At 45.6% G+C, this 12,000-nt stretch overlaps 1 protein-coding gene across 4 annotated transcripts in view; it reads left to right on the top strand.

The window, feature by feature from the left end:
* Window positions 1–12,000, top strand: part of COL24A1 (collagen type XXIV alpha 1 chain) — a 251,636-nt gene that overhangs the window by 210,609 nt on the left and 29,027 nt on the right. For 3 of the 4 annotated variants that reach the window (XR_012905946.1, XM_025183174.2, XM_075936388.1), the window contains exons 48-51: window positions 6,991–7,098; window positions 8,712–8,819; window positions 8,910–8,963; window positions 11,023–11,085. Coding sequence is in view for 3 of the 4 variants with exons in the window: in XM_025183174.2 (XP_025038959.2) it covers window positions 6,991–7,098; window positions 8,712–8,819; window positions 8,910–8,963; window positions 11,023–11,085 (333 nt within the window). In the remaining variant the exon portion in view is untranslated. The remainder of the gene's footprint in view (window positions 1–6,990; window positions 7,099–8,711; window positions 8,820–8,909; window positions 8,964–11,022; window positions 11,086–12,000) is intronic. The other variant, XM_075936387.1, reaches the window with a different exon arrangement.

Below are 12,000 nucleotides of genomic sequence, written 5' to 3'. Positions count from 1 at the left end.
TTAGCTTTTTTTAGTTATTCAACATACTTCCCGTACTTCTAAATATTGCATGTTAACAATAACATTGACATTCTGTATCTACTTAAGAGATATTTTAAGCATGAGTTAGCCACATCAAATAGAGCAAGCAGAACTTTTGTTATGAAAGCACATCAGTTCATCAGACTGGAAACCAGAGTAACATATTGAAAGGTTGTGAGAACCACATTTGGAAACCTACTCTATTCATGAAAATCAGGGCTTGACAAATTATACAATCTACTCGCCGTGGTGAGTAGATTGTAACCCGGAAGAGCCAGGTTCAGGCAATCTGCGCATGCGCAGATCGCTAGACAGCACGGCTGGCAAGTGGGGCTCGCCACGGTTCAGCGAGCCCTGATGAAAATGATAACTTAAATTACACATGAAAAAGAGATTTTGCATTTGCTTCTAAGTGCCATCATCATAAACGCTAATTATGGGTGAGGAAGGCCCCTTCCATTCATTTTTCTTTTTCTTTCTTATAGGCGTATTCTTTTGGCTTTATTCCATACAATCAGCAGCATTTTTCTTGTTAAAAATTGCTACTCTTTTTTACAGTCTAGGGCCGTGGTCACCAACCAGTAGATCGCGATCTACCGGTAGATCTCAGGGGCTCTAAGAGTAGCTCTTGAGCCCTCTCTGAACTGCGCACCTGCGCAGTACATTTACATTAGATTTCCTCATGGAATGTAGGCGGGGCTTCAAGGAAGGGGCGGGGCAGTAGATCTTCGACTGTTCTGAGACTTAAAAAGTGATCTTGGGTGTAAAAAGGTTGGAGACCACTGGTCTAGGGGTACCAGTCTTGATGTGGTAAATTATTTTTATATTAACCCTTCCCTTTGAGTACATACACAATAATGCTAATAATTTGAACTACCGTTACTTATAAATAAGCATGTTTAATTTGAATATCTCTAAAAGATTCTATGAGAAAAAGAACTGTCTTTTTATTATGTGGAGATCTGCCTACATCCATGTGTGTTTGTTTCAAGCTGGACAGTCATTTTAGTACATCTGCAATGAATGAGTCTGACATCTTGTTGTCATCAAGATGAGCTCCTTATTAAGCTTGTGATCTCTTGAATTCTCAGACCTAATTAAAAAGAAAACAGCCTATCTATGCAAAGACCATACATTTGTCATCCAATTATGACAGCCCACACAATCATTTTCTATTACTAACACTGATTAGGGCCCTGACCTTGCACATTTTAAATGGTAATCAAGCAAAAATAGCTGTGGGCCAGACCCAGATCCCATTTAATTTGCATTCCCAAAGCATGAGGGGCGGCGGTAGTATCAGATAAATGGTTCTATCGCTAGTATTAACAGCTTAATATGACGCACACAAGCCACAGGGTGTCAGTAAAGCAGTTACCAAATATTTTGAAGTATATAATAATGTGGAAGATCATTTTGCTGATCATCAAGAGTCCAAACTCAGGGTATGTCTACATTACAGCACTAATTCGAACTAAGCTAATTCGAATTAGCGCATCTAGACTTAAAAACTAGTTTGAATTAGCGTTTTGCTAATTCGAATTAGCATGTCCACACTGAGTGGACCCTGAACTGAGGTTAAGGCTGGCCGGAAGCAGTGCCGGCAGGGCATCAGATTAGGACTTAGAGTGCGGAGCTGCTGCCTCAGGCTAGCCGAGGGCTGTGCTTAAAGGGACCCGACCTCTACCCCGGACAGACAGTTCTCAGGGGTTCCCCGCTTGCAAAGCAATCTTGGCTTGGAGTGCCCTGAGTGCCCACACTCAGCATATCACAGCACTCGGCCATCAGCCCGGCTGCACTTGCTGCAGGCTGCCATCCGGAGGTGGGGTCAATCAAGGGGCTTCAGGAGAGTTTCCACCCCAAGGTGCCCGCAGAGTCAGCCCAGTCCTCCCCATTGGGGGCTCATACCCCATTCCTCCTTCACCTCCTTCCACTTATCCCTCCCTAGCCCCCCTTCCTGATGTACAAAATAAAGGACACGTGTGGTCAAAAACAGAAACTCTCTTTATTGAACAAAACTCAGGGAGCCTGGGAAAAGAAGGTGGGAGAGGGGAAGAGAGAGGGTGGGAGAGGGGAGGGCAACTAAAATGATCAGGGGTTTCTAACAGGTCCCATATGAAGAGAGGCTAAAGAGACTGGGACTTCTCAGCTTAGAAAAGAGGAGACTGAGGGGGGATATGATAGAGGTCTATAAAAGCATGAGTGGTGTGGAAAGGGTGCATAAAGAAAAGTTCTTCCTTAGTTCCCATAATAGAAGGACTAAAGGACACCAAATGAAATGAATGGGTAGCAGGCTTCAAACTAATAACAGAAAGTTCTTCGTCACAAAGCAAATAGTCAACCTGTGGAACTCCTTGCTGCAGGAGGCTGTGAAGGCTAGAACTAGAACAGAGTTTAAAGAGAAGTGAGATAAAGTCATGGAGGTTGGGTCCATGGAGTTCTATTAGCCAGGGGGTAGGAATGGTGTCCCTGGCCTCTGTTTGTGGAAGGCTGGAGATGGATGGCACGAGACAAATGGCTTGGTCATTGTCTTTGGTCCATCCCCTCCAGGGTCCCTAGTGTTGGCCACTGTCGGCAGACAGGCTACTGGGCTAGATGGACCTTTGGTCTGACCCAGTACGGCCGTTCTAAGCTCAGGGTCGGGGGTCTCGGTGGACCACCTTGATTTTTATGCCAACCTGCTCCTGGATGGCCAGGCTGGCAGCTCTCCTGCCCTAGACGGCCACTTTCCTGTGCCTAGTGTGGAGGTCGTGGACGAGGTCCACGATGTCTGCACTAGACCAGGCGGGCGCCTGCCTCTTGCAGATCTGGGCAGGCTCCCGGGAGCCGCCAGCTTGGTCCCGGGAAGAGGCGGAGGCCTGGGTGGCAGCGGGTGGCGGGCTCGAGCCGTACCAGGTGCAGGGTCTGCTGGCTGGGTGCTGGCAGGCTTGCACGTGGCACGGGCACCGTAGCCAGCCTGTGTCCCTTTAAGGGCTCTGGGGCCGGGAGGGGGGCAGAAGAGTTTCCCTGGTGGTGCCCAGAATGGCCACCAGGGAAAGCTGGAGAGGGCTAGCCTCCCACTAGTTCGAATTAAGTGGCTACACAGTCCTTAATTCGAATTAGTTAATTCGAACTAGGCGTTAGTCCTCATAGAATGCGCTCCACTAGTTCAAATTAAGTTCGAATTTGCCTGTGTAGCGCCTATCAAAGTTAATTCGAACTAACGTCTGTTAGTTCGAATTAACTTTGTAGTGTAGACATACCCTCAGTCTGCAGTCCTTCAACTGACCACACTCATGGGAAAAATCAGTGCCAGGCAGGGGGGCCAAGTCCCCCTACGCAAAGTGGGGGTGGGCAGTTCTGCACTCCTGAATGGGGTGGGACCTTGGACAGAAGGGGTAGAGGCAGAGTCACCCAGTCCTCGGCACTGCTGAGACCGTGCCACCTCCCCCCAAGCACGGTTCTCGTGGAAATCCTCCTTACTCCACAAGGAGTAATGGTAGTTCACATTAGGATCTCTAATTCGAACTACCTACTCCGTGCCGCATGTAGCCGCGGGCACGGAGTTCGGACTAAGGGGGATTTAAAAATGGTGGGGCCCGGGAAGATGCAAATGAAGCCCAGGATATTTAAATCCTGGGCTTCATTTGCAACTCCGGTTGCCCTCATTTGCCTACCTATCTCGAACTAACGAGCTAGAGTAGACATACCCTTAGAGCCCCAGGCCAGTGCAGTATCAACTCACAGGGCCTTGCTGTAGTACAGTGGCCTCCAATGTTGTTATGTCCAGTAGCACTTTTTAAATGTCAGGACTACCCAGGATCTACCCTTTTCTTTCCCCGTGACTCCCTCTCCTTCCCCAAGGCCCCACCCCTCCATTACCCCTTCTCTCCATCACTTGCTCTCCTTCACCCCCACTCACTTTCACTGGGCTGGTACAGGGGCGAGGGATTTTGGGGGTGGTGAGAGGTGCAAGCATTGGTAGGGAATTTGGGTGGAGGAGGGGACTCCAGAGTGGTGACAGGCTGTGACAATGTGTTGAGGTCAGGTGAAGGTGTGGGATGCTGAGCAAGCATCCAGGCCAACAAGAAAACCCTTGAATGTTTGTGGGAAGCAAGGGTTTGGATTTCCCCCCTCAGCACCTCCCAGCATGAAGGACAGCTGCCTCCCAGGCTGGAGGCCCAAGGGAGAAGCCTGTGTTTGTGAGTGCACCACAGGGCTTGGTGGAGTTTGCTTGATCACATGCCCTGTAATGGGGTGGTCTGGGCTGTTGCAAAACTGCATCTGTGCTCCTAGTCAAGGCAGCGCCTTCTCCACACTGCTTACAAGCATCAGCCTCTACTCCCCTTGGCAGCTGGTTAGTCTGTTTGTTATAATCCCCCCCCTTCCCTGTCCCAGAACTCCTTGCTGAATGCCCGGGAGCAATCCGTGCATGCAACCTCTCCTCCCCTCCTGAGGCTGTGCAGGGGGGGGAGAGAGGGAGGAGGCGTACTCAGAGAAATACTTTCTTGCTGGCCAGATCCACCACTTGCCATAGCAGCTGGACCAACTCTCTCATCTGATCCCAGTTTAGCTCCCCGAGCACCAGCAGTCTTCCTGGACAAGATCACAGCGTAGTTAGAAGGGGAGGAGGCAGCAGCCAGGGGTGATAGCAGCAGGAAGCAGCACATTGATGGGTCCCAAGAGAAGGGGTGAGGAGAGGCAACAGGGGATATATGAGATGATAGCATGAGAAGGGGCAGCAGTAACCTGAAGGCAGTAGGGCAGGGGAGAAGGCACCTCTAGCAAACAACGATATTGTCTATGGGATCAGTATGTTTTCTAGTGCCCAGTGGAGCTCAGCTGAGACCTGGCTGTCCAGCCCCTCACTCGCCCTGCATGGTCATTGCAGTGGTCCTTCTCCCTGCAGGTGATGTGTAAAACCAAAGAAATGTGAACAGCTCTGACACCACTTCATGATCATTAGAGTCCTAGCACTGTTCTCTCCTGGGGCTCCATGAAAGGAGAAGGGAGGGGTTCCTGGTTTGTCCAGCTGGTTGAGAATACATTGTGCCTGCTGCCTGCCCAGGGGTGAAAGCAATTTAAATTTCTTATAGGTACTGTCCTGTCACAACTTGCCCATTTGGGTGGGATTTAGCAGAGAGGGGGTTGATGATACAACAGTACCTATAAGAAATGTAAGTGTATGGTGGAGTGTGGGGGCTCAGGGCAGAGTATTGGGGTGGGGAGATGGAGTGCAGGAATTAGGGCAAGGACCTGGGGATGAAGAAGTCAGGGGTTGGGGTGTTTGAGGGACTCAGGGCAGGAGGGTTTGAGAAGGGGCTTAGGGAAGAGGACTGGGAGTATGAGGAGAAGCTCAGGACAGGAGGGATGTGGGGTGCAGGGTTCAGGGCAGAGGGCTGGGGATTATAGGGCTGAGTGGGGGTGGGCAAGGGCACCATTTTTGGAGAGGGGGGGCCTGCAGCTGCACTTACGCGGTCGCTGTGTAGGGTTTTTCCTGTTTGCGGTGATTAGGGAGCAAGGAGAATGTGTAGAGTCTGCTGCGTTCCTTGCTGTCCCCTGGGCAGCCGGGAATGAGAGGAACGCTGTGGCTAAGTGAGACTTCAGCCGGAGCTTTGTTAAAATGCCATCTGCTTGAGAACAGAGGGGGGAGGACGGAGATGCAAGACTGAACTGAGATCGACTTTCAGAGCCTCCAATCAACCAGTCGAGTATGATCAACTGGTTATTGACAGCTGCCTTGTAAGACGTCTCCAAAAGTCAAATGATCTATTCCAATAGAAAGCAATGTAGATTGTTCTACAATTGTTTCAACTGTTGTATTCAAGAGTTAGTTATAAAGTAAGAATTTACATTAAGGGACATTGGCTAGGTTTAAATTAGTAAAGTGACTTAATATGATATCAGAACATATTAGTATTCGATTTGAATGGGTCTGTCCCACACCACCACAGCACCTCCTGCCAGTAGCACTGGGAATTAGCTTATCACCTGTGCACCTCCCTCTGGCTGGAGGTGTTCTAGTTCTGAACCAGTCTTGCTCTTGGACCACAGCATCCCCTTCAGGATACTGTTCTTCAGCAGTACCCACCACAGTTGTGTCTCAGTTCCCCTTTTGGGGGGGAGGAGTTATCAACAGTCCTGTATCTTTGCACTCGGGGGTCCTGTCGTCCCAGGGAAACTCCTATCCCTCTGTACTCACCTTGCCTCAGTGATCCACTGCCAGTCATCATCTAGCCCCTCACCTCAGGAGCAAACTGCAGTCTGAAATGGCCACTCATCATTGGTAAGGGGGTGTGGACCTGCTACCTTCTTCTATCTCTGGCTGTGACCCTACAGCCTTTGTCCTCTCAGGCCCTGCGGCCTGGGAGTGAGGTAAGGCTAGAGCTCCCCAGCTGTGCCCTACCTCAGGAAGCCTCTATCTTCCCTAGCAGCCAGATCCCTCCTGCTTTCCAGCTAGAGCAAGAGTGTCTCTTTTCCTGCCTCCCGGAGCCCTTATTTATATAACCCCCAGCTGGGCTCTAATGGGCAATATCAGCCTCAGCTTTGGTCTTTATTCTCATCCCTCTCTCAGGGCTGGGTTTTAGCATTAAAGGGCCAGTGCAAGCAGACACCCAGTCACAGGGTCTAATATTTATTTAATTTTCATTCTTTATATAGGAACTAGATACAGTGTTCCTGTCATTTATCATCTGTAAAAAACACTACGAGTTTTCTGGAGCCTAAGTAGCCCCTGAATCACATTTAAAGTCCCCTCACCCCCCCCCCCCACATATCCTCCACACAAATCTGTTTATTTCTAGAGTAATCTCAATATGCTGTACCGCTGCATGCTATTGTCTAGCTCTGTGTGTGCATATACAGAGATGTGCTATAAATACGTGCACAAATATATACACAGCATTGGCTGATGTGTGCCTGTTTTAGTGTGCAACAGAAATGCTGCCAACGTCTGTTCTGGTTGTAATCAGTTGTTCTTGACTTGTTAAGGGTAATAAAGGAAGCTCAGGAATAGCAGGGCTGGCAGGATATCCTGGAATTCGAGGGGTAAAGGGATTGCCAGGCATGCCAGGTACCAACGGAGCACCAGGACTGAAGGTATTGTGAATGATATTTTGTTATGCTTGTCAAATACAGCATTGTTGGCATTCCTTTATCTTCATCTTAATCCATTATCTGACACATTATGGGAAACAAAATGCCTTTTAATAACACACGTTAATACCAAATGCATATTTGAACTGTAAAACTGAAGATTGGGTGCTATAATTTTTCTTGTTTGTCACATGTTATAAAAACAGTAAATTCATGTGGCTTTGGAGAATCAGTTCCCATCCATCAGAATTTTACTTTCAACACCAAGAACCATTCAGAATTCATTTATCTGGCCCCCTTCTAATACAAGTTTTGCAGCCAAATCCTTTAGTCTTACTAAGCCAAAGTTCCCCTGACTGACATGGAAGTTTTGCTGAGGTATGTCCTGCATGATTTGTCCCATGACACAGTCTATTAACATTTGGTTGCCTTTCAAGTGTAGGGCCCAAACTGGGAAGATAGCATATTTCTCTGAGCTTCAGTGGAAGTCCAAGGTGCTCTGTCTTTGACAGGACAAGATGCTTTCTTCTTGAGCTCAACATCCCAAATGAAAAAAACAGCTTGAGATAGCTCTGTTTCCCAGGCAATTCCAAATACCATGGTAACATGTTTTGAACCAGCTACTGATTTGAAACTGACCTGAAGTAAGCTTAAGTCAGTGCTGTAGAAAGCAGAGAGTGGAAAGAGCAAAAGTCATTTATCTCATAGGGTACGTCTAAACTACATGGCTCTGTCGATTGAGCCATGTCGATTAGTGTACTCGAAAAAGGGAAATGAAGCAGCGATTTAAATAATCGCCGCTTCATTTACATCAAAATGGCTGCCACGCTGTGCCAATCAGCTGTTTGGTGGCACAGCGCCAAACAGCTGATTGGCACAGCGCGGCAGCCATTTTGATGTAAATGAAGCGGCAATTATTTAAATCGCTGCTTCATTTCCCTATGTCTAGAAATCTCATCTCCATGGCTCCATTGACGGAGCCATGTAGTCTAGACATACCCATAGTGTAAAGATGGCCTTTGAGGTTTTAGAGTAGAATGCTTGATATAAACTGATTTCCAATAAGTCCATTTTTCTCTGTAAGATTTTGCTAGTAGACAGTTTTTAAAAATAAAAAGGTTTTATTTAAAAAGTATGGAGAAATGTTCTGATTTCTCTGTTATCTTTCCCATGAGTGTACTTTGGAATTAACTATTCTAGTCACTACTGATTATTTGTATTGTGTTACTGCCCAAAGACCCAAATCAGGACTGGATATTTTGTGTTTGGACAGTATAATACTATTTCTGTCCTGAAGGAATACTCAAGGAACAATTAGTGGGAGAGGAGAGGGATACCGTTCACCAACAAAGTTGTTAGGGTGATGTTTTGTGTCCCCATGTGAAGCAACAATCAAGCAATATTTGTATTTTAAGGAAAGGAATAGTTACTGGAAAATATTCCTAAAGGAAAAGTAGTGAAAAACCATAGGACTGTTTGAAATAGTGAAAAAACGTATTGCTATATAAAAGCTGTTTAGCTGCATAATTCTTTTTGAAACACATTCACTGGGGAATTAGTCTTATATCTATTCTATTGTAATGATCAGGAAAGACGCATTATCTGTTCCTCCACAGGGTGAGCAAGGGCTTCAGGGTCATCCAGGAAAACAAGGTAAAAGAGGCCTTCCTGGGATGCAAGGTGATCAAGGCCCACCAGGAGACCCTGGATTGAAAGGGAAGACTGTACGTGTCTACCACAGATGACTCAAATAATATTGTAACAATTGAGTTAACAACATGGAATAATAATCAACGTGCTTGCTAATATTACAGGGAGAACTTGGAGATCGAGGTTTGATGGGCTTTCAAGGATTCCCAGGTCCAAAAGTATGTGTGAATCATTTTTTTTTATTTGAGTTTAAGCCATTTTCAAAGAAAGATGGCCCAATGTTTAATCGGTTTTAGCAATAATTGGTTTTAAATGTATCCAGAATGATTGGATGTTGCAGACGTATTGCTATACGTCATAGGTCAGAAAGAGAGATAAAAAAAATGTTGGCCACAGTGATTAGCCTTGTACCTAGGAGTTCATGGCCCTATGGGTTGTTTGGAGGAGGAGGAGGAACTGATGATAGAATCTGGAATCTGTGATGAAATACTGTTTATTTGAAAGAATATGCAAAGTCCTCTTTCCCTGAATACATTCTTTGTTCATAGGTCCAAACCCCTTTCATCCAGCACTCAGTCCAAAAATGTCACTTTCTGTGGGCTTTTTTCAGGGTCACACTGCAAGTCCAGGGTTTTTAATTGCAGCATAAACATATCCTCTGTGGTTTTTCTCCTGCTTCTCTTTCTTTCACACACATACCTCAGTTACAATCCCCACCCACTCCCTTCTCTTATATAGTTTCAAATTCCTTTGAATTTGCTTTGAGTGATGTCAAATACCTGTGTTTGGGGTGATGTCCCTCACCATGCCCCGGGTCCAGGAAAGTCTGTCAGACGCCCTGGGTTTAGCCTACTGCCGAACAGTAATATTCAGAGCCGTGGTTTATGCCAATGTTTCTCAACCTTTTTTTTATAAAGTACCCCCTTTTTAAAAAAAAAATTATAAGTACGCCCGGTACCTACAGTTTTCAAACACACACAAAAATGTTCTAACATTGCAACACATTTGTTTAAACAACCTAATCGTAGCCAGGCGGGCAATGACATTTTTGTGTTTAAAAAGTACAAAAATAATAAAGCGCTATAAAACTTAAAACAAAATTTTCTCCACATTTCAGTTGTCGAGGTATCCCCCAGACTTCTCTTGAGTCTTCTCTTGGTTGAGAAACACTGGTTTATGCTACCAACTTGTTTCAATATAACTTCAGAAAATCCACATGTGAGTGACAGTTATACCAACCTAACCCCCAGTCTAGACAGTGCTACTTTATCAGGAGGATGTCTCCCATAGTTCTCCCATTGGACTAGATAGCGTCTTCACTAAGGCCAGATCTATACTAGACATGGAAGGTCGGCTTAAGGTACAGAACTACGTTATTTACATAGCTGGAGTTGACGTACCTTAAGATGAGCGTGGCACCATCTCCACAGGAGGAGGTCAACAGGAGCAAACACTCCTATCGTCTTCCCTTACTTCTCACAAATCAAGGAGTACTGGTGCTGACGGGTGCCCTCAGCATTCAATTTAGCAAGTCCTTACTAGACCCACTAAATCGAATGGCAAAAGATGGATATCTGGCACAGTAAGTATAGATGTGGCCTTAGGTCTACAACCATGCAGCTGCCGCAACAACACTATACACATAGAGAAGCCCAGAGTTTAATGGTTTGTTTAATGGTTTCACTTTGATTGTTCTTACAAGTATCATGCTTCTACTTCCCATAGGCTGTGTCTACATTGGCGCCCTTTTCCGGAAAAGGGATGCTAATGAGACACTTCAGAATTGCAAATGCCGTGGGGGATTTAAATATCCCCCGCGGCATTTGCATGAACATGGCTGCTGCTTTTTTCCAGCTCGGGGCTTTGCTGGAGAAAAGCACCAGTCTAGACGGGATCTTTCGGAAAATAAACCCTTTTCCAGAAGATCCCTTATTCCTGATTTTAAGAGGAATAAGGGATCTTCCGGAAAAGGGTTTATTTTCCGAAAGATCCCGTCTAGACTGGCGCTTTTCTCCGGCAAAGCTCCGAGCCAGAAAAAAGCGGTATCCATGTTCATGCAAATGCCGCAGGGGATATTTAAATCCCCCGCGGCATTTGCAATTCCGACTTGTCTCATTATCATCCCTTTTCCGGAAAAGGGTGCCAGTGTAGACACAGCCATACTGTTCTTTCTGGGGAAAATAATTGCTTGCATACAATAATTTTGGGTGAGATAGTGAGATAGATTTTAATCTGTCAGATGTTCAAGTGATTTAATCTTTTTATTTTTGTTTCTAGGGTCCTGAAGGGCACATTGGTTTAGTTGGAATTCTGGGTCCTAAAGGTCCTGCAGGCCAAATTGTAAGTTTTATACATAACTCTCCAAAATCATTTTTAACAGTACTATTTAGTTGGTGTAGCTTCATTTTCTGTAGCCTTTTCACTTAGGGTATGTCTACAGTCAAAGCTGCTGCTGTCGATCTTCCAGGGTTCAAATTAGTGGGTCTAGTGAAGACCTACTAATTTGGACTGAAAGGGACATTCCAGTTAATGCTAGTAGTCCTGCTTCCACAAGGAGTAAGGGAAGTCAAGGGGAGAGTGTTCTCCCTTCAACTTCCTACAGTGTGGACAGCGCCAAAAGTTGACTTAAGGTACTTTGACTTCAGCTATGCAATTAACATAGCTGAAGTTGCATATCTTAATTCAACTTTATCCCATAGTATAGACATACCCTTAGAGGTCTGTCATTAGAAACAAATAATGCCCTCCCTTTTTCTTCACAGCAAACCAGAACATTTAATCAAATGCTTTCTGAGGAGCAAGAAAATGTCAAACCCTGCCTCTGAAGGGAGAATTTGGCCCCTGGAAATAGTTAATTAAAATGTCATGTTTTAAGGAATTATTTCCCTTTTAACTGAAGGGCAACTAAATTGAATTAGCTGATTGTGTTTGACCTCTGATGGCTTTTCACATTGTCATGTTCTCTCTTGTTACTCATCCAGAAATCTTAGGATTTATCAGCAGCAGTATTTGAAGGAGGGAATATTCATCCATCTTGCAACCTAGGGTGATGGCCAGGTTGCAGGACTGGACATCACATTGTAAAATGCTGTTTTATACTGCAAATGATGGGGGTCTTAGCTCTTCTAATATGTGCCCTGACATCACTTCTTGGAGTTTGATTAGCTGGCATCTGAGAGAGCCAGCTTGAAAGACTTACTTTTATAGCTGTTTTCTCTTCCTGCTCATCAGTGTACAGGCCAGACAATGGTTCTG

This window comes from Pelodiscus sinensis, chromosome 9 (genome assembly GCF_049634645.1).
Source record: "Pelodiscus sinensis isolate JC-2024 chromosome 9, ASM4963464v1, whole genome shotgun sequence".
NCBI classification, from domain to species: Eukaryota; Metazoa; Chordata; order Testudines; family Trionychidae; genus Pelodiscus; species Pelodiscus sinensis.
This window is presented reverse-complemented; position numbering and strand designations above follow the sequence as displayed.